The following is a 26,511-nucleotide window of genomic DNA, read 5'->3' on the forward strand; positions in this document are numbered from 1 at the left end:
AAACTCTCCAAAACAAATAAAAGCAAGACAAGTGGGCAAGCTGTGACCACCATTTAAAAGAGCAGACAGGGTGAATGGCTGCATGATGAATGACTGCATTGCAAAGAAGACTGGGGAATGCATTTTAAAAAATGCAAAAATAAGGCTTAAGACAGACTGACAGACAGCATAGCCTAGAGTCCATGCCTGTCTGTAAGAGAATGACTTGCAATAACTTACTACCTTTCCAGATTTTCAGACTACACCTATTAGGTGCACTTTCCAAGCATTTTTCATAGAATGAAGTCTACAGGTAACTAAGAAAAGCAAGTCTGTATCTTCCCCTAGACTACTCAAAAGCCCTTTGTGTATCATAGACAGGGTTAAACCCCTGAATGACACCTACTACATTAACTGCAAAACTGCCTGAGAGGTTTTCAAAATACTTCCAAGTATTCCTTACACAGGCTGTTCTAGTGTTGCACTCCGCTGTCTAACCTCACCAGGCATTTATTTCTGGTCTCTACTTCCTTCTTCTCTGCAGGAGCTGCAAGTAATTATGAGGGAAACTTGAAGGCAGGAATTCTGCTTGCATTGACTAGTACATGAAACTGGAGCTCAGAGATGGAATACTGCTACATGTCTACAGGAAAAATTTTCAAAGTAACTTATTTTTATAAAAAACCACCTTTCCTGTGAGGGGGAACCAAAACTAGTTCTTGGGGGGAAAAAAACCCTGCAGCTGGAAAGTCAAGCAATGCCTCTCCCCCTTCCCCAAGATCAGTGGGAGGTCATTCAGGGAGCCCAGACAGACAAGGCATCAGATTTCCAGCTTCAGATTCTCTTCCATGCAGGTGTTGCACCAACAAGCTATAATGGAGTAATCTGGTTCACTCCCAGACAAACGTCCTGGTCTTCAACCTGTAGGAAAATTCTTAGGATGACTGGTTTTCTGTAATTCTGTGGTTTTCTGTGATTTTGTGGGCTTAAACAGAACACCAAAATCCAGCCCCCTCTTTCCTTAGCACCACCACCACACCCCATTCCCTACCCCCACCATTTACCGCAGCTGGTGGCAAAACCACTGGTATCTTTGGACTTGTTTTCCCCTCCCTTGAAGCTGTCTTGCAGCAAAAGTGCTGGGCTGAAGGCAGGGAGGGGTTATGAGGAATCAAATTTAAAAAGAAAAACAAACAAGCAAAACCCTTCTCTTGCCTTCAGGTCTGGTTTTGCAGATTTTTGCCCCATTCTCCATGGAAGATCCTATAAGCAACTCCTTTGAATAACACTTCAACTAATTACATGGCTGTGCTTTTAAGAGAGGAAGGAAGAAATGGTGACTTTTAATTCCTCACTCATCACAGTAAGTTACTGGATGTGCTTGCAAGGACAAAGAAGAGCACAGCACAGTCCCTTCATATATTCAGGTTCCAAGTCACGTTCATTTCAGCATTTGCTTGCAGGAAATTATTTTAATGTACTTTTCTTCAACAATCATACATTCCAACACAGGCAATGTGCTGCATTTGCCACAAATGACTGAGGACAATATAGCATATGCTTATCAAAGTAGTCCAACAAACAGTGAAAGAAACATGCTGCTTGGCAAGTTCCTACGACACTAACATTTGTTTTGTAGGGGTGTGAAATCAAGCAGTTGTACCTCTTCCGGATGTGGTTTCTTGTTGTCAGAAACACCACTGGCTTTTTCTACTCTGTGCAGAAGCAGCAGCACAGAAGAACTGCTTAGCAAAGAACAAATGGTTACAGTTCATTCACTGCAAGTCACTGTGCAAAAGGAACACCAGTCTCCTTCCAGTGCTTTCTTTTTAGCAGTTTCCTATACACATGCACACACCCCCCCAAAAATTATTTTTTAATTTATGCATCCTTGGCCTACTTGTAGGTTTTATTATTTTAAGCCTGCATATCTTTAAGAAATACTGTTCCTTCCAAGCTATTTGAATAAACCATTCACTGTTACAAATGGTACATTATGATCAGTAGGTTTATTATGGAGACCTCAACATTCACTTCTTCATGGGAATTAGTTATCAGTAGAAGGGAGATGACAGCCTGAAAGGAAGGCTAAAGCTACCAACCCCAGCTAGCGGGCGATCCTGAGAAGCTTGTGGGAAGAAGCGACTGACCCTCTTAAGGTAGAAAGTTAACTGAGAAGAAGAAACACGTATCTGTCCTGAGCACACATATATGTTTTCCATGTTGGTGGATTCATATGAGTAACTTCTGCTTCCTCTCAGAAAGAGCCTAATCTCTAAATACTCTAAAACCAGTCAGAAGATAGCTGGAAAGGATTATTATGAAGCTATTGTTTATGTCACCTCCACGATGCCTGTGTACCTACATGATAGTATTCCAGAGACAATTCTGTCACTGTCTGTTCTGTATCCCTACTCTCCCTAAATACATACGTACCAACTCTCTTTCCTCTGACAGGCTAAATGGGTAAATAGATAAATTAACCTTCAATTTAATCTGAATTTTATCTGAATATTGCAATTTCTCTTTTAAACTTGGGGGTGGCTTTCTGCATGCAATTCCTTTCCAGTTTTTCAGGTATGTCACAACTGGTCTAATAAAAACAATACTTTTGACTACAAATCCTTTACATTATCCATTTTCCTTAACCCTTTCCCAACTGTGCTTAGCCAGACAACATCATCCCAAATAGTAAAGACCAGACATGCTGCAGCCTCTGGTTAACCATGAGGACAGTGCCTGTCACAGTACTTCATGATGTCTAACAAACAGCACTTCTCACAATTCCCACCACACCCACAGCCCGTGGAGGAGCCACACAATGGAGCAGGCGGATGCCTGCCTGAGAGGAAGTTGTGACTCCATGGGAGACCTGTGGAGAGAGGGACTGTCCCTGAATGACTGCACCCCATGGAAGAGTAACCCATGCTGCAGCAGTTTTGGGAGGACTGTCTGCCTGTGGGATGGACTCACATCAGAGAAGTTCACGGAGAACTGTCTCCTGTGGGAGGGACCCCACGGTGCAGCAGGGGAATGACTCCTCTTCCTGATCAGCAGGAGAAACCACGGGTGATAAACTGACCATAACTCCCATTCCCTGTCTCCTTGTGCCACTGGGGTAGGAGGTAGATCTGGGAAGGAGGAAGGGCTGGGACAAAGGGTTTTTAAGGGCTTATTTTACTTCTCATTATCCTGCTCTGATTTTGCTAGTAATAAATTCACGTCATATCTCTAAGTTGAGCCTGTTTTGCCTGTGATGGTATTTCATGAGTGATCTCTCTCTCAGTTCTTATCTCAACCCATGAACACTTCGTTGAATTTTCCCTCCTCTGTCCAGCTGCAGAGGGAAGTGAGTGAGAGGCTTTGGAGGGTGCTTGGCACCTGGACAGTGTTACCCCATGACACATGCACATCAACAATATGTTCTGCTGAGGGGGCTTGTTAGGATGCAGAAGGAACTCTGGAGAGTTATACTCTGAGTTATACTCTGGAGAGTTATACTTCAAGTGGTTATGTCACAACTGCTGTGTGGGGTCTGCACTATGAAGCGGATTTTCTGAATAAGAAATGTACGTAAGTCATATAATGAAGATTTTTGCTCTGTCCATAGTAGAAGGAAACATCTTATCTCAGTGAGCAGTAGCTGGTGTCAGATTCCCATGAATATTAGATTATATTTTTTATTAAATTATTCAGTATTTGAGGTACAAATGATGAAGCCTAGTACATTCATCTGTACAAGCACAGACAGGCAGAAGAGATGAGTGCTGAGAGAAGAAACTTGGAAAGAGTAGGTGAGAAAACTTAAAATAAGGTGTTAAGTGCTCTGCAGTGACCAGTAATGCAGCATTTGATAGCCCTTATCTGATTAGTTTGGGCTTGCACAGCAACCACTTTCTAAAGAGAGAATCAAACAACTTTCACATTCTGGCACACAGACTCACCTTGGACAAAGCAAAACACCACCATCACACATCCCTCTCCTGTCATGACTTCAAGTATGGCCTCACATCATGCCTTACCCCCAGGGTAACTTCTGTGTCCCCAGTGATGAAGCTGTTGAAGCAATGAAGCTTAAATGAACAGTACATATGATGTACTCCAGTTCTCATTTGTATGGTTAGGGTGGAATATTGCTGTCTAAATCCCAAAACAGAAGCTTAAATGAAGGCAGGGTGACCTACATTAAGCTTAAGTAAGTGCCATCTTAAAATAATAGAATCAAAAAATCAAATCTAGTAATTACAGAGTGGTTATAAATCTGGTCTCATAAAACACCAAATAAATGAACAAGTACTTGCCATCAGGTATTCAAATTTCTACAGTTTCTTTTCAAATATTTTGCTGATACCAGAAAGGTCAGGAAAAAAAAAGGGACTTCAAATCTAATACTTCCAGGCAATGTTCATGTGGTACAATAAAAGAAATTCCTATTAATAAACTTTGTGGATGATATAAAGTCAGAACAGAGCTTAAGAATTAGATGACCTTGAAAAGTAAGGTAACATAAATGGAATTAATTTTGATGGGACACATCATTGTCTTGCAGAACTAATAAAAATAGAGCCTCATAATTTGGAAATGACAGAGAAGAGAATTATCTGGGAACATTATTTTGCCACTGAACATTGCTGCTCCATTCATATTATAAAGTCCTAAGAAGGAAAAAGATGGCATTAGGATGTTTGTTCCTGGAGAGAAGGAATCACGCATTGCACTGAGAGAATCTCTGGGGCAGCACACCAGTACCAGACATCCATGCTCAGGAAGGAAACACTGAAACAAAGCAGATGCAGACCAGGGCTATCAGGACAACCCAAAAGGAGGAAAGTTTGGCTCACTGGAGCTTTCAAACAAATGCTAGAAGAGGACTGGGTGGGCTCCCCACGAATATGGCTTATGGATGAGGAAAGTTAACAGTATGGAAGAAGAACAATTTAAGCTAAATACCACTAGCACAAGAACATCCATGTCTAAAATGACTGAAAATACAGGCATCCAATATTCTGAAGATTCTTCTGATTACTTTGTCAGACAAAAATGCTTAGCAGCTCTGTAAATTGAGTAAGAATCATCTTAAGAAGACTGCATTATATCACTGCTAGAAAGTCAATGATTCAAGAACTCCATTCTAGTCCTATTTTCTGTAATTAGGAAAAAAAGTGAGATTTTCCAAACAGACTGCCTTACAGACCTCTCTCCTCTCTTCCATCACTGCTTGAGATACACACTGCAGCCTGAGAAACACTTTGCTACCACAGGCTGCAATGACTATTCACTGGACCAGGGGGAAGGCAGTATCTTGCAGCAATGAGCAAAGGCTCCTGTTTAAGCAGGGTAGCACCAGACAGAAACCTTTCCCAAAGGAGTTCTCTGTTGAAAATCACTTTCCAGGAGGCCAGGACCTCAAAATTCAAGTATCCAAATAAGTAAACATGAACCAGTTAATAGATGTCAGTCTTGTATTTATTCAATCACAGTTGACTTCTCTGACATGAGTCATTAGCATGTCCTTAATTATAGGGCAACCAGCATTGTCCATACTCAAGTCTCATGCTTTCATGCACAACGGAAGTACACACACTCATGAGACTGGTTTTATTTTGCCATATGCATTAGGGAGGTTATTTGACTCAAGTGAATCATGTTTAATCCACATATTTAGTAAGAAGACCCGGTCTCACATAATTTTTCTCCTTCTTGCATGTGATCTTGCAATAGCCTTAACTTCTATATACAGCAAGTTTATCCTCCATAGTTTCAAATCAAAAATCAAAAATTTCGGCTTTAGAAAGAAAGCATTTCAGAACAAGAGAGAAAAATCCCATTATTCTTGCTGCTCTAAATCCATGCCATCAACATGTTTAACCTGCATTTTCAGCTACTGACAAGAAGAGACACTATTTTATCTCTGAGAAAACTGACTGATGATACAAAAAACTATGAGTTGCCAAAGAAAGCAATCTCCAGCATGAATTGGAAGAAAAGTGAATCAGGAAACTGAACAAAATATAAATTACATCCTAAAAACATCTACAATGTTTTTAAATAAAGCCTCTAGTTATCAAGAATTACATTTCACAGAGGTGCAAATACATAAAAAGAAGGAACTATGGTGTCTGCAGAATGGCAGAACAAGAAAACCAGGGCTAATGGCTTCTAAGGTTTCTGTACTTTTCCAGTAATATTTAAATTTGGCTTTTGATTTCAGGTAACTGGTAAGCTCAGGAGAAATATCTACATATTTCTGGATATAATATGCTACAAACGATTCATTTTTAGACTCAAGTCAAGTCATCTAACTTCTACTCAGTCTTCTTATGCACAAGATATTCTATCTGAAATTCAGTAATGGAAGAAAAAACAGACCAAGTACCTGTATCGTATCATCAGAGTTAATGGTGAATAACCACAGAACCTCTATCACTGAGAACACTGTTCAGAACAAAACCATTACTCATTTTTCACTTGCATTCTATGAATTCCCTCTTTCTGCCTGTAATCTTACAGCATCTCATCACGTGAGGTCTTGAGAGACAAGAGCTATGTCCCAGTGCTTATTTTAGCTTCTTAATCCCTATCAGTGACTTTCACAAAATGTTCTTTAGAGGGACAATAAGGTCAGAAACTACAAATCAAACAAATGGCTTTCATGAATTAAAAATAAACTACTACAGATCAGATATACCTATCAAGTATTAAGCTGTGATTTTTGTCCCGGGTGCAGTCTGTAACCCTTCAAGATGATGTTATCCAAATACATAAATACACAAAAATCCCCCCTTTTTCTCACTGAAGAATGTAATATGCATCAGAAAGTGCACATTCTCTTAAGACAGACATACACCCAAAGTATACAACAATATTACACCACACATAAGGACACTAGTGCCTCTCAATTCACATTTAGTTTGATTGTGCTTGCATTTCTCTTTCCTCAAAGCTTTTAGAAAACTAATCCACTGCTGGAACACTGCAACCTGCTCAGACAGCCTGCAGATCATGTGCTCCAGCAGGTGAGGATGCAAATGGACCATTTGCTTGTCTAACCTCTCACTGCTCAAACTGAAAGGGTATCCACAAAAAAAGCATTACTGTCTTCCTGGTATGTAGTCCCAGTGGCTCAGTCCAACATGGCAAAAATTCTGCACAAAGAGGTAATAAGCTTTTTATTTTTTCCTATCTGTTGCAAGCAACAGTGTTGTACTCTTAGAACTATTTGTGTTGAATGATCTTCCTAGAAAACAGAGGTTTAGCTTACACGGTACATGGAAACCTTGCGTCATCAACAGGCTCCAAGTTTACCCTCGTCTATTCATTTTCCAGAAAGACAACTTCTGGAAGTTACAAAATGCAGGCTGTGCTTCTCTGGTAACCCAAGACATTCTCCTATTCAGTGCTTTGCAAATGATGAAGAGTAGCAGCCAAACACGCCATTTCAAGTCGGTACAGGAGAAACAGTTATTGCTTCTCTTAAAAGGCACAATCTGACTTGTCACAGCAGTAGTAAAATAAAGGCCTGTCATACAAACAAGTCACGCACATGTCAGGAGTAGAGAAGTATCACAAAATCATATGCATATGCACTACTGGTATTTCTGTCAACTTTATCACAAGTATTTCTGGCACCACAGAAAACAAAAAAGGAAACTTTTCAAGATTTAACAAGGGCATACAATATTACATAAAGTATACCAGGTACCAAAATATATATCCCATGATAAAACTGATCAAAACTGCAGAGAGATCCCAGAAAAAAAAGGCAGCCTATTGCAAGTCATTTCCTTGAATTTAGCTTTATTCCTTTCTGAATTACCTTTACCACCTTTGTTGCCTCAACTTTCTCAGAATGAAAGACACACAGGATCCATGTGACTCACCAATTTGGATGCAGCATTTATCAGCTCGCAAACCAATGGAGGCTTCCCACCTTCCAGGCCATAGACACTACTGATTTACTATGGATCAAAATACTCTGCTTTAACTCATGCAGGCTGACACTTCCTCTTTGCTAAGGAAGACCTACAGCTTTTTAGAAACAACTCTTCTTGATGGCCATCCAGACTTCTCACAGGATTTCACACATGCAAAATTAAGAGAAGCACAGTAACAGCATCAGTTCTGGTTGCTCTATCAGACCTATCAAGGGCAGACTGCACCTGTTAAGCTGCCAGCTAGCACTGTGCCAGAGGTCTTTGTGGTTCTGTGCAGGCCGTTTGGATCTCCTCTAAAGTCTTGCCTAAAAAGCTGGAAAGCAGAAAGTCAGTGCAAATAAACACTATTTAGCGTTTGAGTTTACTGAACTGTATTTGAAAGGCTTAGACAATAACCTCCTCTGGTATCAATACTGCTGATTCAGTGTCTTTGCAACATCTTGCATCACAGTTGAACTAAGAAAAAGGGACAAGAAGAGCCTTGATGTCCTGTCTAATTAGGGGCTTGTTATTTGAAAATGGTGTAATTTTTACCAGTTCAAATCTTTCTCCAAGTGGAATTGCCATGTAACCCAATAGCAGTGGAAGAAACATCAGCTTGTTCAGCTGAAGGACAGAAATCACTCATGTTCTAGGTTGCTGTGAGCATCATTCCTTCCAACTTTTTTCTGACTGCTAAAGGTGTGACTGAGAGGCTTGTGAGACAAGCTTCTAGCTTCAGCTAGGTGTCACGTAAAGGTTTTTCCAACAGCCTGCCTCTGTAGGAAAAAGCTTGCATGGAGGCTTCCACAAGGAGAAACTCAACTCACAGTCTTCCAAATCTAGATGTTGCAGCATATCAGATCATTCCTTGACATAGTAAAGCAGTGCGCAAGCAAGCAGGTCTCAAGGTTCAACACGGAAGACTTTGATTTATGAACTTTATGCAAAAGGTACATACTCCTGAAGAGCAGAGCTTCTACTGAGGGTGCAGCCCCAGTTCTGAAGAGCAAATTTCTCTCTGCTCTTAGCTAAGAAAAAATAGCTGAACAGTAAAGAAAAAATAAATCTAAAACAAGATTCAAAATGCTGTTCTAAAATACACTTTATTTTTGCAAATCAGAGCTGGCCATTTATCAAAAAACTCACACAACAAGGAATGTGGACAGGAAGGAAGGTTCCACCGGCCATCTACCATCCCTTGGAGGAGGGGACAGAGGGAGCCCTAGGCTGGCCAGAGCCCACTGCTCCCCTGCTAGATGTAGAGAGCTAAGGCAGGGTATGAAGCATACAGAATCAGTCTTCAGGCAAGCATGCAAGGCAGTGCTCTTTTACAGAGCACAGGGCACACACAGGCTGCTGAAAAAGGAGCTCACTGATAATTGCTCAAAGGCATGCACTGCACAGAGGCAGCCTGTGACTAGAATGATATGCTAAAAGGAACACTTCATAAGTGTGTCAATTTGAAAATTGAAGTACAAACAAAGCTTTCACTTTGAAGTGGTAACAAATCACCTCCTCCCAACACTTACTAATTTGTCAGCATAACTTCAAGATAAAAATTACAGATTAGGAAAAAGGCCAATATGTTATGCTTTTAAAAACCAAACCAAAGACTGATGGTGCACAGATTTTTTTCCCTTCACTTTTCTTATTTCCCTCAAACATACACTGACATTTACTTAAGTTGGCCAGATCGTCAACTGGCATAAAAATAATCTTTTTCTCCTGTCTAATTACTGTTAACACCATGCTGAGTTACACAAAATAAGGATTAGACTCATCACACCTACTACAAAGCTAAAAGCTTTATCTGTGCTTTGATCTTCTTGGCAATTTCACCTCAATAGCTGCTTAGTAACATAAAATTAAAACCTGCATTTACATGTGCATAAAGTGACTAATGTACTAAGTGAAAATATGTTGCTTTATTAAAACATTATGGCTGTGATTTTGAAGGCTGACATCACACAATGATAGTTCTGGTGCTTGCTGTGTCTCGGCTCCTTGACCAAGATCCATTTGATTTTTTTACAAGATTAAGACAACAAAACACTATTGATGAAAAGGGGATTCACCCTTTTTGATGCATTGTCATCAGTGGTTTCTCAGATGAAACGTACAAAACAAAATAAACTACAAATAGTTTAATACGGCCAAGCCAGCATTCCTGTAACACAGCCACGCTGAAATTGCTTTGGGAACCAAGATCAGAACCAGATCTAATGCAATGGCATACTGAAAGCCAGAGTGGGCTTTCCTCATAGGGGCTATGATAGGAACCAAAAATTAGTGGGTAAGACCAGTAAATGAAGGCATGTCTCTAGCACTTGAACCAGCATTCGGTCTGGGCACAAGCCTTGCACAGGAGCCTTCCAGTTACTGCATGCGTTGTGGCACACCACCTCAGTTCTTAGCTTCACTCCAGTTCCCATTCCCATAGTGCCTTCCCTCTCAAAACACATGCAGATAATTCAAGTTTAATCAAATAGATTCTCTCCTTCTAACATAACATCCACAAAATGTAAAATCTATTATTTCTTAAGGTGAAGAACAAATTTTAAGTCAGCATATGTAATCTTGAAAAAAGTTTCAAGTGATACTTCCTTCTCTAGCGCAATTCTGAGCTAGAGAGTGGAAGAACATGGAAACAAGTTTTGTCCATTTCTTTAGCCACTGTTTCTTTTAAACTATCTCCATGCTCTAAGTTAGAAGCAACCCTCCCTTCAGAAAAAAACAAAGAACAGCTGCACACTTCAAACATTTAATTTCACAGCTTTTTTCTGTCTGTTATCCTGACACAATCTGCCTACAAAACAGCTTCTTCTCTCCAAGTCACACAGTGTATGGAACAAAGCCAGCCTCACAAGTACAATGGATTTAACACACATACAGATCTGAAGTAGTCAGTGTTTTGAAATGCTCTCTTCAAATCCTTTGGGAAAATTAATTATTTAACAGCCACATGTCAGAGATATTTGTCTCACATCTGAAGGCTCCTCTTATCCTTCTTCCCCAAGGAATTTAGCAGTACTCCCACGTTTCAACAAACCAGCAGTTCCTCGCTTGGTAACAGGACCAGTCAGTGCGGGTAACAATCAACCAGGCACCTCCTGCTCCTTTGTCCACCTGGACAGCCCCCAAAGGTCAGCACAAAGCTCCTTGTTGAAGGCCTAATGAAGCAGTGAAAGGAGCAGCAGGAATGACCTTCCAAACATAATACCCCAAATCAGTAAAGGTGCCCTTCCAGACAGACAAGTTGGTCTTACAGGTTTCTTCTACTAGCATTTATTTTTCGTATCTCAAGAAAAAACATCCTACAGAAGTACCCACCTGCAATAGGAACTGCTCATATATGAAAGCAGATAACCTTCCTATTCCTTTTTTTCAGTCTTCCTTGCTTAATAATACAATCATGATTTCAGGACTTTTTTACAGCAAGAAATCAATGACATGAGTTGGAAATAAAGAAGAGACTCCAGCATCCTGACTCGATATGAAGGTCAAAGACAGTATTATCATTCCCACACTATTTGGGATAAAGTACTCAACAGTATTTTCCACTTTCTAACATTGTTCACAGGAACCACCATTGAAAAACAGTCCTGAATATTCCTACAGCACTCCAATATCCTGCACAACACAGGAAGAGCCCAGCATGCCACTGCTCTTAAAAGAGGTCCAATTCCCATCCCCATCTTTCCAACACAGAAAAGGAACTTTTCAAGGACTTACTTAATTTATGTGGCACATACACTGAGCAACAGCATAGGACAGGTCTTACCCAATAATTTTAATTCAGTAAATCCCAGTGTAACTCACACAACTTGGGCTGCTTCATGCTGCAAACACTGTTTGCCATTCTGCTCACCTGCACTTGTCTAATTATCGGTTTATCAACTATCACTTGATTTCCACATGAAGAAATCTATCACATCTCAAAGATTCATGGATCTGCCATTCCAGCTTTTCTAATTCTCACCTGACAACTGCATGTACCAAAAGGAAGCTACAAGCTATCGCTGTAGCCAGAGAAATTTAAACCACCTTTCAAGAAACCCTGAATTTTAAGCATGCATTAAGAGCCTGTGAAGACATAAGAGAGACAAGTTTCATGGTAAACTTTAATCCAAGCATTAAGCTTTAATCCAAGCATTAAAAAAACCCCACTGAAAATACGGTGTTATACTGAAAGGAAAATGCACTATGGTCTCAATTTTAAACTAGATAAATTAAGTACATAAAGAGGTATGTCAGTTATTTTGCCTGTATCCTGTATCTCCCTTATGAACACAAAAGGCAACACATGCTCAAATAATAAAGTTTTAATTTATATATTTTCGTGGGTAAAAATATAACCAAATCCATACAATACAAGCACTTTTCTGAATACTTCAAGCTTAACACCTCCCTTGCTATCTTTTGTCTTTGTACATAGAATAGCATTACAAAAGTCTGTCATATAGGCCCTACAGATAAATGGTATAAGTTTGAAGGAAGTAACAGATTCTTTAGCTCTCTATACTTAGATTGCCAGCATAGAGTCCTCAGCAAACTGCAGAGGATTAGCACACTGCACATCTTTGGATGAGATACCATATGAGCAAAGGGAAATACCTGGAAAATGTCAGAGAATGGTATGAGATTCTTAGGGAAAAAAAATCCAGTAGGATAGGAGAGTAGCTCCTTTACAGCAGCAAAGCAGTATTAATGAGAGCCCTGACAAAAACCTCCCAGCTGCAGGTTTCCAAAAAACAAGGGTAAGCTTCTTTAGAAGTGCCATCAAGAAACTGAGTAGGTACAATCACTATTTATATTTCCTTACCTAACACAGGCTGATACATTCATTCATCAAAATCTTTCATTAGCAGTACATATTGATTTCGGGATTTTTTAAACAGGGTCATATAAGTGCAGCATAAAAACATTTATGTACAGTGAAAGATCTCTCATGTATTAAGAAGCCCACTTGTTTTTAACTCTCAAAGAAAACCCACACCTGGAGATGCAATATACTGGAGATTCAATTTAGAAACACAGCTAAGTGAACTTAGAACCTTGAGAGAAAAGCAATGTTAGTTATTGACACTCCAGTGCAATTTGCTTGAGTACAGAAAAAGCACACAGATATAACATACTAATAAAAGTGTGCTAACTGAAGAGAAAAACAATCTGTACACAAACAATTGCACTGTAATCTCTTTTATGGTTCCTTATTTTGTTTCAAATGTTGTTTTGGCAAAGACCAAAGTGGGTCTGGAAAACAGGTAACTGCCTTTCTGAAAACAATCAGATGAAAAAATTGTTTTGCACACATTTTTATTTGGCTTTTTATTCACAGTTGAAGGATTCCTACTTCTGAACACGGTGTTGGAAGAAACATGTTTAAGCATATACTGCTCCAAGATGGATGTAAAGGAAATTCAGCAACAGTCTCAGAAGCGAGAAAACTGTATCCTTAAGTAAGAAGCCATAACCTGAAGGTTGCAAACAAGTCACAGGAAAGAACCATCCAGCCACAGAACAGTATCAAGCATGTGCACTCAGAAGCTCTTTCATCTCAAGTGTCACACTGAAAAGCCTCAAGTATCTGCTGAAAGGACATACTGGTTCCTACAGGCTTGGAAATCCTCCTGCAAAAAATTAGTCAGACACCAGATACTTTCACTGGACCAGCTGCTAAAATTCTTGTTACAGGATGAGCCTGAAAACCTATTCCATAAAAACCTGCTGCTATGTGACCATGATTTTGGATGAGGAAGAATCACATAGATGTAGACTTTCAGGGGTGCACATTGCTCAAAGGGAGCAGCAGGGGGTAGAAGATGTAGCAAATCAATAGTAAATGAGACAAAACACAATGCACCTCACTTGGAACTTACACCAGTAGATCTATTCCCTGACACAGGAGAATTCAGAGTTCCCACAGTAGTCCTACCTGTGGAGGTACTGTGCTCCCCTGGAGAGTGATGGATTACTGCTAGTATGTATCTGCTTGTAACTGGCGATCAGTGAGCTACTCTCTGCATCTTTGCATGAAGTTCCCACTGCATCAAGGGACTATCCTTCAGATTCAGTACCGCTTTAGCAATAAAATCAGGCCTATAGCTAAAATGGAGTTTCTACAAATATGAAATTATCTTTTGATTGTGATATTTCCCCTTAATGAATAAACAACTGTAGCACCAAAATGTCTTCATATTCTGTGCTATGACATTAATCATTAGATATCATATTTCTGAGTTATGCTGTGTCAGATAGAAGTACTTTCGTACAAACACTCCAAAATTTACCCTAGTTCAGGAATCTAGGAAGCTTGCTGGCCAGATCTAATGATTAGTAAAAGGTGCTGGAATCTTTGTGATGTGTGATGCCAGACACCAAACAGAATGCAGTTCACCTATTGCTTCCCTGCCATCCCTCTATCCAGTATGCAAGCTATCAACATCAGACTTCAGATCAGGAATCTGATGCAAAAAAAAAAGAAAATGAAGACAAGTGACCTCTACAAAGGCTCCAGCAATAACAAAGTAGTATCAGTGACAGTGAAGATGCCCTTTTCATTAAAGATCAGACTAAGTGCCTCTCTAGCTCTTTGCTAGTCTTGTAAAGAAAGAATCAGTATCAAAGTATTTTCACATCCATTTTCATGGAAAAGCAGTCCCTTTCTCCTGAACTGAGAGCTGAGCATAACAGATCATATCCCTACAAGTTCCAGTAGGAACTCTGGTAAAGGTCATGCACAGATGTCATTCAAACACACCTTCACCATGCTCACACAGCATGCCTGCAATCAGCATACAGTCTTGTGTGATCCATTCAAGCTCAGTGTCAATACTTGAACACCTACGAAGACTGAGTAACAACTACAAGTAGCATAAAATGAGGACTGAGATGTTATTAGTTGATACAGCAAGTAAATGATAGTAGGGAAAATATGGAGGCATATGCTAGGCACTGCAGAGGACTTATTCATAGCAATTAATGCAATTCCACAAACACAATCTGGAAAAAAGTTCCAAGCTGTGATGGATGCAGCAAACACACACACACACACACTTTATCCTACTCTACCAGTAAAATAATGGAGAATCTGGTGCAGTAATTGCTCCTTCTGTCTTTCCAAATTAAAGTAGAGAAAGTCAAGGTTTGGCCTCAGTGGAGAATTGTTCAGTTAACCAGCAGCACTATTCATAAGTACATAACAGGTATAAAAGGGTATTAGAAAATAGGCTGAAGGAACACATTAATGAATTAGAGTAGATGACCCTTTAGGGTAGATGATTTCTACTGGAGTTTATTTTTTTTTTTAGAGTTTATCTACATTAAAACTAACATGGGCATTTTCTTAGCACACTCTATTTCCACAGTTAACGCCATGGCTTGGCCTGAGAGAAAAAGAGAAGGCTCAGGTGATGGTCTAGTTTTCTACAGGTTCAAATCAACATCTTCCCTTTGCAAGACTATCAAATCTGGCCTCCAATTTTGCCCCAGCAGTTATTGTAAACTTTCCATAGTCTTTACCAGTGGCTTTGTATGGACGTAGTGTGTGGAACTAAGATAACAAAGGCTTATGTGGACAAGTAGCTCTTGAGGAAAATATATTTTACATAGATTACGCAACACAACATTTCAGAGAGGCGAAGAAAGTGTCCTACGAAAACTCTTTGCTACATCAACATTAACAAGCATAACTCAGGTTGCTTTATAAATAAAATACTGTAAGACTGTATTAAGGACACTGTACCACACTTTGACAACACCAGGCTGCTTCCTCTGCAGCATAAGATGGTGGTAAAGACAAGTGGAGGAAGAAGAAAGTCCTACCTCTCTGGGTCCCTCTTGCTTCCCAGCTCTTCCCAACTACTTAACTGCACCAGAGATGAAAATTCTCCTCTCTGCCTCAGCACCACCTTCATACAAACAAGTAAAATGGCTGAGGGCTCCTCTAAATGCCAAGAAACAAAGGACTGAGGATCAGCATGGCCCTGATACTACCACAAAGCCTTGTTCAGATATTCAGTCCTCACATTGCAAAACCTATAGTTGTACATGGAAAGAATTAGCTTTACCGTGTTATAACAGTCAGTCAAGATGATGGAACTTGAAGTAGTTCTCAATTTCCTCTGGTTTTGTTTCTAGGAAGCTCAGTCATAAGAAGAATCAGTTTCCATCCTGTTTTTGCTGCAGTCAATGGACAGGCATCAGGGTGCCTCTTTCTATGCAAACAAGGGCCTTCCCCTCAGCAGGATCTACAAATTGCACCCTACACAGTGTAACTTTACCCAGAGGTGTAATAACACCCCTTTCACGGCATGAGAATAGGTATTAGTACTACTATAATTTATTTATGAAGGCAGATTAGAAGCTAAGTCAATTGCTTTTAAGGCCCTTGTGCGCCTGTCCACACGACCGTGTCATTACTGGCAGGTCTTTTGTTTGTGCAAAGTTCACCTGGTGCAGAGTCAGCAGGAGGCCAGTTTGCCACTCACCCTGAGAATGAGAAGCTCATTTCCCCCCAGTACAGTGGCAGTGAGAGGACAAGATAACAATGACTGCTCTACTCAGAGGCAAATACCTCCCACCCAGCACCTCTAAAGAAGCCATGTATCCTGTACGTGCATGTCCCATTATCATAGTCCAGGCACGTGTCCTGACCAGTCCATAGGAGCCCAGCACACTCTGCTTGACCTGGGGTTACAGTTCAACAGCCAAGCAAGCACAAACTGATTTGGGAAGTACAAACCACGTTCCCACTGCCCAGCAAGCTATGCAGCCATGTGCACATATGGCATGAATCCCAAGACAACCTGTTCCCTCTATGTGTATGGTCAGCTTTACAAGCTACTGCAGAAAAGCTGTGGGTACCACTTGTGGTGGTTTGCTATCACGGAAGGGGGAGGAGTAAGGTGTATTCCCACCTCTTCCAATTCAGACACAAACAGCATCCATGAGAACTGTGACGTATTCCACACTAAGTGCTTCCTACCTCGGTTCTCTGTCTTTTAGAAAAAGAAACTGAAGACAAAATGTTCCTATATTATTTAAAAATAAAACCCAAGATTGATTGCTTCCCCAACCTTTCCTCTTATGCCAACTTCCAAGCACACTTATGCTCAAAATTTTTATTGTTATCACCCTATTGAGGTTTGCAGTGTTCAGTTTCCTTATTACGGTGCACTCTGTTGAGTTCAGTATGAGGGAGAGTTTATCTGGGTTGTCATTTTACAAAAGGGGGAGTGGATTAACAGGCAGTTGAACCAATCCATGAATATAAATTTGAAGCCAGAAAATATTTTCTGTAAGTTAGAAGCCCAAAGATTTTGGTGTTTTGTTTTTATTTTAGGAGGGTGGTTGTCAGGTTCCTGTGGGTGTGGTTTCTTTTGCTGTTTGTTTGTTTTCAGGGTTTTTTGGTTTGTTTCTTTAAACATGACAGAGGGTCCATAACCCTTACCAATCTTTTGGCTCATTTCAAGACCAGCAAAAACAAGAGTTCTTTTGAAGCTGGATGTCCACTCTTTGCAACAACACTTCAGTAAAGGTCAAGACATAGAGAGGACATAGGACTAGAACTAACCATTACTTTGTACCTATTTGTCAATTGGGATAACAGGATCAAACAGGAAGAGTGTATTTATAGTAAAGGATGAGAAGTATCTTGGAGATATAAAAGCAACCCAAACTGCAATATGGGGAATGGATAACACATCCTTTGGAGAGCAGCCCCAATGCTATTACATAACGGAGCAGGTCAATAGAGAAGCTAAACTCACCTTGGCTGACTCACAACTGGTTTCAAGAAGGGCAATAACTTCTCAATATCAATTACTGAAGGCAACTTAGTATATGCCATTACACCTGCTCTATTTCATTAAAAGCAAGTTGTTGCTCTAGTTAATCCTTCTGACTGTCAATTCAACTGGAAACCAGGTTTCCAGCTCTTCTCTAACTTGCACTGATGAAAAGTTTGACGTCTTTGGCTTTAGCCTTCTGGGCTGTCAGTAGTTACGGTGAGAAGCTGTAGTGCAGGTGCCAACCTCACAGCAGAGAAGCAGCAGCTCACACAGCTGTGCTCACACAGCTGTGCTCAACTACCACACCACAGTTACTTCATACAGCCATTTCGTGGTATGAAGCTGCTGAAGGGCCTGGGGCACAAGTCTTGTGAGGAGCAACTGAGGGAGAAAAGGAAGCTCAGCAGAGACCTTATCATTCACGACAGCTGTCTGAAAGGAGGTTGTAGCAAGGTGGGGGTCGGCCTCTTTTCCCAAGTAAAAAGTGACAGGACAAGAGGAAACGGATTCAAATTGAACCCAGGAAGGCTTAGATTGGATATTTGGGAAAATTTCTTCATGGAAAGGATTGTCAAGCACTGGAACAGGCTGCCTAGGATTTGAGTCATCATCCTTGGAGATATTTAAAAGATGTGTAGATGTGGCTCTTAGGGACATGGTTTAGTGGTGGACTTGGCAGTGCTGAGCTGACAGCTGGATTTAATCATAAGGGTCTTTTCCAACTTTAAAGATTCTGTGATTCTGTGAATACTTTAACTTGAGCTAGTCTGGTTTGATCCATGTAAACAGAGAAGCACCCCAGTTCAAGCTGTACTACTCAAGTGAGGACAAGTCATTAATCACAACAGCACTTTAGCTTCCCATATGCATTATGACAGCAGACATTGCAGGAGGAGAAGGGAGAATATTATGTTTTATATTAGGAAGGAGATAGGAAGAAAAGAAGTGTAAGAAAACACCACTTCTTGAAATACAAAAACCCCCAACTTGCCCAAAGAGCACAGCGTCAAAGACAAAAAACTCTCTAATTTCATGGAGCCATTTTTCTGTACCTTTGACATCAAATGGAAAATGACTGAACTTGCAGGATCTAAGGACAACTGCTGCTTTCATTTCATTTTTCAATTAAACCATACCTGCTCTATTTCATTCTTTGGTTGACTTGGTGACTCAGGCTGTATCAGGCTCTCAAAGCAACATGACACTTGTCACCACTGCAAAGCACATGCCTCTTTATATTCTCCAATGCTGAACTTCATTGCCTCCAGCTGCAGGCTGTTTCCATGACTTTCATCGGACCCATACAGAACCTGACTTATTGGTCACCACATCAGCGGCCCCCCAAAACACATCCATTTTGATTAATTGGTCTTTAATTCTTTGAAATACTTTTTTCAAATTAACTATCAGTTTTCCCTTTTCAAATATCACTCAGATAAGGGTGATTCATCAAATGCCAGCTTGCTCTCTTGTAAAGCTAAAATGAATGGCTTTAACCTAGACATACTTTGTTCTAAGCATGACTGGGCAAAAAACTCACAACACAATCTATACCAGTGGTGTCAACACTGAAGACTAGATCAGCAACCCTGGGTACAAAGCCATCTGCATCACCAAGGGCAAGCATACAGGATTACTCCCTCTTCCATACTGTCCATCCCCTAGATCAGATTAGATTGAGCTAAACTGAAGGATTCAGCCTGAACATTGTAGAGTAGCTGACTTCTCTGCACTGAATAGCCAAAAGCAAGAGTAGGCCAGAAGGCATTGCATGAAAAATAGTAATACATACCTATATACAGCTGTACAGTATCTTCTACATGCCATGGCTTCAAACATACACTATGCTGCCAGGCAAAAGGTAAAAACCTGGCCATATTCAATGCCCCTGTTTGTACATACAAATGAACAGTACTTGCAAACTCACTACTTCAGGGACGTACAGACAGCAAAAATGAAATTTTTCAGAATGAACATCCTCTCTCCATCACAGAAATAACAGAACAGTATCCCAAATTTATTTGGGCCTATACACTCTGATGCATTTGAAATTTAAGTCAAAAGTATGTTTTTAAAAAATGCTTTGCATAGTTGCTCATCAGAGTCACTGATGAAAGATAAATAATCCCTAGTGGCTCCCAAATTGAGGCATGTGACAGATTTCTACCCCACACAGTTTATTATGAATACTAACAGTGTGTTTCCATTTCAGGTTCTTAGTAGCAGAAAAGGTTACCTGAAAGAAACCATTTTGCTGCATTTCTACAGCACAATTGTTAAATGCTGTATTGGAAGGTTGTTTTCCCCAGTATGAAAACATCTATAAATCACTTAGCATTGACAGTGACATCACACTTGAATAATCTTTAGGGATAAAGATTATGCAAAAGCATGCTTTTTGCAACAGTCTCCTTCTAAGAAAGTACTTCTGAGTTTCAGAAAGGCCCAGGGAAATCTCTCTGGAAGGTGGACACATTTAACAGCACACTCCTAAATATGGAACATGCCAAATAAGAGGCAATCTTTTTCTTCAACATACTAAGTCAAGCAACTACCCCACTATAAAAGAGCAAAACATTTCAGCACAAGAAGACATTTCAACAAGGCATACATCTCTTCATACAAGTGCAGGTGCTGTAGGAAGCGGACATGACCTTTATATAGGCTTTGAAATCCAGAACTTTTCTACCAGTTCCCTCAAGACAAAATATGAAAATACTTTAAAAAACAAAATGAAATCTTACGGCTCGAAATGCAGTAAGCCAGCCTGCAGTTGATCCTCCTGAACAGTTGCTTGTTGATTGGCCAAAGTATAAGTGTAAAGAGCTGAATGGAGTTAATGATCAGTCCTGACACTATAAATATGTAGCAGATCAGAAGGTGGCAAATGAATTGCGACTTCAGAAAGCCAACGATGTCCATGATTTGCTGAGAAAGCAAGAGGGTACCTTCAGACACAAAATTCAGAAGACAACCTGCAAAACCAAATAGTATCAGCAGTTACAGAGAGCATTTATTTCTATAAACAGACTTAAAACAGACTTCAAGCTTACACTTAAATACACTTAAAGTTAAATCTACTGTAGGAAAAGGCCTGATGTCAGTATTTGCAAAAGTAACAAAGGAAAGAGAACACTGTATTTCTGAATCAATTTACATTTGGCTTTGGAAACATATTTTTATATTTCAATCTTAACTCCGCAAAACCCATGAGCATATGACTCCACTCCATGGACTACAGTACTCTTCCACAAGGTCTTCCTTGATAAAATATGAGCAAATATTTTGAACTATATGACAACTTTGATAAGAACTTGTATTTTTACTTGTCTGTACTTCAGAAGACATATACGGTCACCTCTGTAATCTTCAAGAGCAGCTCCAAAGTAAATGCAAGCTTTAGAGCTTTTTTAGGAGTTGTGCCTTTCTTGACAAGCTATGCCAGCCATGATCCCCAAAAAAGAGGTAGCATCAGCCCCTTAATTCTAGCTTTATTGTCTTCTTCCCCTCTCACACTCAAATAACAGTTGATTTTGGCAAGAGAATAAAAGCATGGCTATGCACATACACACAATTTGTTCAATTATCCCTTGACACTGATTCTGTCAGTTATAATCCATAAACCCAGAAATGAAACATCAATAACAGTACTAACCCATGACCCAGCAGAGTTTCCGGAAAGAAATCAACTCTAAGGTTACTTATGAAATGTTTGTGTAATTTTAGAAAGGTCCAGTCCAACCTTAGCAATAGAACATTCAGAGGAAATGTCCTCTGCAGAGTATTCTGACCTATCAAATACTGTACTGACCTCCCCCTACCATCACTACCACCACTGCTAGAATGAAGATACATCTCTCAGCAAACACAACCCCCAGTACTCTGAATACAGTTAGACAAGGAGGTGCTGCGGCCATCCTGCTCCATTCCTCCACTGTTTGTGCCTCCGAGGCGTTGGAAGAGTTTTCCCAGGGAGGAAGCCCTGAGACAGTATTTCTGAATGTGCCAGTCACATCCAATAACAAAAAAGCAGCTGTCAGCAGCCCAGGGAATTAACTGATGAAAAAAATCTTTATGCCTATCCTTTTAGTTTATAGGAGACCCCATTATGTGAGGCACTGAGTCTAGATCAGTGTCCTGAAACATTTGTTTTACTGCCCTTTGCTGACTCTGCTCACCACAGCAAAGAGCATACACAAGAATTGCTGCAAAGGCTTCGGAAGTTATTTAGCCAGTTTTTCAACCGCAAGCAAGATGAGGAAAAAATTAAGAAAGAGAATCGGTATTGTTGTATAATTTATATAAAGAGTTTATGGTAGTCCCAGGCCTATTATTAGCAGACAAAATGTGCCCTTTTGTTCCCTTTATCTTGCTGTACTATTCAGTACCACAGCTGACACCAGCTGTAGCTCAGAATGGCAGAACAGGCCTCTATTCATTGTAGTAACCACTGTCATGATACTCATAAAAAGCTTTTCCAGCTTTAACCAACCTTTCTATTAAAGATATGATTCTTAGGGTGGCAGACAATTTACAAGCTTGGGCTTTGACCAGAGGCTTTGTTTTTGAAGGCTAAGCAGAATGAGAAATGTTGTCTAATAGGAACCACTGCTGTGTTTCTTCTCCAACCCTTCCATTGAACACTCAGAAGACAAAGCCAAACAAAAAGAACCTTCTTAAAAAGTCAGAATAGAAGCAACCAGCTACTTGCAAGTGGATGGTTTCAAAGACTACAGAGTCCAAAAGCCTGATGACTGGGTTTATCCTACTGTCCTTGGCTAAAACTGGTCAGAAGGGTTTTTTGTGCTGGTCTGCCTGTTTAATTCTATCCCACAGAATCACTCTAATGTAATTCCCAGAGATCAGTAAGACATGGGATAAAACATAAAAACAGCAGCCACAAATTAAGACTGAAGCACTGTTTACTTAGTGAAGACCTGAAAACTCCCTATTTGATATAATCAACATAAATCTACTGTAGTAAGCAGCTGACAGACAGACTTTGTAACAAAAATAATTAGTCTTTTTGTCCACCAATTAAACCAGCAATTCTTTTTTTATTGTTACCTTTTCATTATCACAGATGTCAAACTTTATTAAAATGTTACATTTATGTGAATCATTTACTTCCTGCTGGGTCTTTAAAACAAAACTTCACAGAAATAAAATAAACAAATATGAGATAACCCTGATAAAACATAATTATTGCCTTACAATTTTATTAAGCCACAATGGAATGTCTGAAAGTAATTAATTCCTCACTTTCATAGCTCATCCATCAAACTTCAATTCTGTAAAGCTTCAGAGACCTGTTTTAAGGCAAACTAAATCTGCTTAAGCAGTACTATTCAAAGGCGTCTAACCTAACTTGCTTGCAAAAGGAACAAGAAATGAGAGACACTGCTCAAATTCTTCTTTTCCAAAAAGTAGGGACTACACAGAGAAATTTTCTCTTCTGACTAAATGCAATTTGTTTTCCCTATAAAATGTGCAACCTAAACAGTGTATATGGAATGGTAGCTAAGTTTCTGTTTCTCAGATATAACCTCATTCTCGTAAGATTTTTCTGGACTGTTTTCATCACCCAAACTCCAAGAATGCAATTTATTCTTGGTACAACAAAAAGAATCAGTTCTAATCTTATGAATGAGGCCTAGAAACATGGGTTTAAGAGTCCACAGGAACACCTTACACTTACTCTTTGTCTTCCTAAAAGTCCTCATGGGTAACATCAAGGTAATACGAGTTTAAGTGATAAAAGAGTCAGGTCTTTAATTCTTAATCCATGATGCTACTTTAATAAACTACTGATTTCCTTATAGATAATGACTGAAAATTACAGCAATCTTTTAAAAACAAAAGGACCAATCAATGCATTTTCTCAGAAGCTATTAAGATCAGAATGCTGCCAAGAAGCTCTCTTCTATCAAACACCCCTTAAAATTAATTAGGAGAAAATGGCTAGCTAGAGCATCTAAACCAGATAGCGACATTCTTTAATAATAGTTTTCCTCTGGATACAGAACAAAAGACTCAAACCTCAAATGTCTGTTTAGGGACCAAGTCAACAAGCATCTCTTCATGTGACTAAGAGGTCACATGTTCAGGATTAAAAGCAAATTACATGACTATTCATTCTAACTCTTTTCCCTCTAACTTTCATTCTTCAGCAAGATCCACTGTGTTTTCTACCTCAGCTACTCTCAGCACTTCCTTCTGCTTAGACTAACTGACCAGGAGGACGCAGAAGTGATATGCAAAGTGAAGAACTCTATGCCAGCAGAGGCTGCTGCCAATGAACAGTTCTGTTTCATACTTCCAAGTCAGTGAGTGTTCTGAGATTACAACTGGAGATTCCAAAAAGAACACAACTGTTCGCACTTTTGGAGAAAGCACATGAATGAAGCAAAGAACTGTCATCCACTGTTTCCGAATTTTATGTAATATATAGAGTTCTTGGAGTGTGGAAAGCAACATGGTATGTACCTGACAGCATCTAGACTGAGCTGATATTCCCCACTTAGAAAGAGAGGCAAGTCAGCTCTATACCTCTTTTTTTTACAGCACATATTTCAATCTTACACAAAAGTTTTCACTTACATCTAGTCTCTGACCCAGTCCTCAAATGGTTTGCTGCAAGTTAAAAACAACCAAATAGATGATGATGATGATGATGCCTATTCTTGCATTTTCTCATCTAAACCACATCTTGGAAGGACGAGTTACAAAGACTATTATAAAAATATGCTCAGGTCAAATTAACCAGTTTCAGTAGTGCCTTTTAAATCCAAACCCCCTGTATGTGGCACTGGTGAGGCCACAATTCAGTACTGCATCCACTTCTGAGCCCCTCACTTCAAGAAGGACATTGAGGTGCTGGAGCAAGTCCAGAGAAGGGCAACAAAGCTGGTGAAGGGTCTGGAGCCCAAGTCCTGTGAGGAGTGGCTGAGGGAGCTGGGGGTGTTTAGCCAGGAGAAAAGGAGACTCAGGAATGATCTCATTGCTCTCTACAACTCCCTGAAAGGAGGGTGTAGCCAGGTGGGGCCAGCCTCTTCTCCTAGGCAGCCAGAGACACGACAAGAGGACACAGTCTTAAGCTGTGCCAGGGGAGGTTCAGGTTGGACATCAAGAGGAATTTCCTCACTGAAGGGGTGATTACAATGGACTGCCCAGAGAGGTGATGGAGTCACTGATCCTGAAGGAAAAACTGGACCTGGCACTCAGTGCCATGGTCTGGTTGCCATGGTGGTGTTCAGTCACAGGTCAGACTTGATCTCTGAGGTCTTTTCCAACCTATTTGATTCTGTAATTCTGTGAAAAGAGCACAGACAGCAGCACTGCATATACATCACAGTCTATTTCAACGGTGCTCCTGTACATGAAATACATATGCAAAGCAAGCCACAGGAAGCCCCTGTGCTCTTCTCTTTCTGTCAGTGAGCATCAAGTTAGCAAAAGTGAGGTTGCATCCACGTGCGTATTCATCTGCAAGGAGACTGTATTTGTATGAGCCACACCAAAAAACCCCCAAATCTGGAGGAAGAATTATCCATCTATTTGTCTCATGCTTCGTTAGGGTTTGAGTCACCTCCCACTTCCCCCAAAGGCAACTACTAGAGCATTAGCCCCAGTGTTGGGTTTACATGGCAAGGTTTTGGTAGTGAGGGACTGCAGAGATGGCTTCTGTGAGAAGACACCAGGAACTGTCCCCCACATTGTAAAGCCAGCTCCAGACAGCTCCAGAAGGGACTCACCAGTCAGCTAAGCTGAACCAATCACTGACACTAGTGGCACCTCTGTGACAACATTAAAGAAAGGATTAAAAAATGCTGCACAGCAGCTGTGAGCGAGGAGTGTGAAACACATGACAGGAACAGCCCTTCAGACTCTGAGGTCAGTGAAGAAGGTGGGGAAGTATGTGCTCCAGGCACTCTCCTGCAGGTGAAGACCATGTGAAGCAGGTTCTCCTGCTGCAGCCCATGAAAGACCATGGCAGAACAGACTTACCCACAGCACCCCAGGAGAACCTTCCAAGGCAGCAGGTGCCCTGAAGGAATTCACAGCTTACGGACAGGAGCCCACTTAGGAGCAGGTTTTCTGGCAGGGACCACAGCCCCTGGGGGTCCTGCCTGTTCCTGAAGAACCATACCCTGTGCGAGGGACCCCAGCAGTAGCAGGGGAACAACGCATGGAAGAAGGAACAGCAAAAAGGAACTGTTAAGGACTGACTGCAACTCCTCTTCCCCATCCACCTGCACCACTTGGGGTGCAGCAGAGCAGTACAGTCTACAGTCAAGCTGAGCCTGGGAAAAAGAGAAGACTTGGTGGGAAAGGTAGTTTTAGTTTTGGTTTGTTTTTCACTGCCCTTCTTTGTTATCAGCTGACAATAAGTTATATTAACTTCCACAAGTGGAGTCTGCTTTGACCACGATGGTAACTGGTGAATGACCTCCCTGTCCTTTTATCAACCCACAAGCTTTTTTGTCCTATTTTCTTCCCTTGTCCTGCTGAGGGAGGGAACAGTTTGATGTAAACTTGGAAGTCAGCCAAGGTCAACCCACCACAGTTTCTACAAAAAGTCCCAAATCGGGGAATAACTCGAGTGTATCTTAAGACCTTTCCCCAAAGTTAAGGGAACTCAGGAATGCTTTCAGATTTTCATGAGGAGTCCTGCATTCCTGAGCTGCACATTGTTAGAAAGGAGAGATCAGTCAGTTTGGCTGTTCCAAAAGCTGAAGAATGAATAGCAGCAAGATTTAGAATTCCAAATTTATACACTTGCCATAAAACTGACTTACTATTTATCTTCTATTGAGCACAGATGT

At 40.5% G+C, this 26,511-nt stretch overlaps 1 protein-coding gene across 3 annotated transcripts in view; it reads right to left on the reverse strand.

The window, feature by feature from the left end:
* AGPAT4 (1-acylglycerol-3-phosphate O-acyltransferase 4) overlaps positions 1-26,511 on the reverse strand; it is an 82,635-nt gene that overhangs the window by 40,321 nt on the left and 15,803 nt on the right. For 2 of the 3 annotated variants that reach the window (XM_010391659.4, XM_039570014.1), the window contains one exon: positions 20,431-20,661. The exons of the other annotated variant lie outside the window; for it this stretch is intronic. In XM_010391659.4, the coding sequence (XP_010389961.1) occupies positions 20,431-20,608 (178 nt within the window). In that variant the 5' untranslated portion in view covers positions 20,609-20,661. The remainder of the gene's footprint in view (positions 1-20,430; positions 20,662-26,511) is intronic. 3 annotated transcript variants of the gene reach the window in all.

Source organism: Corvus cornix, chromosome 3 (assembly GCF_000738735.6).
Source record: "Corvus cornix cornix isolate S_Up_H32 chromosome 3, ASM73873v5, whole genome shotgun sequence".
Classification (NCBI taxonomy): Eukaryota; Metazoa; Chordata; class Aves; order Passeriformes; family Corvidae; genus Corvus; species Corvus cornix.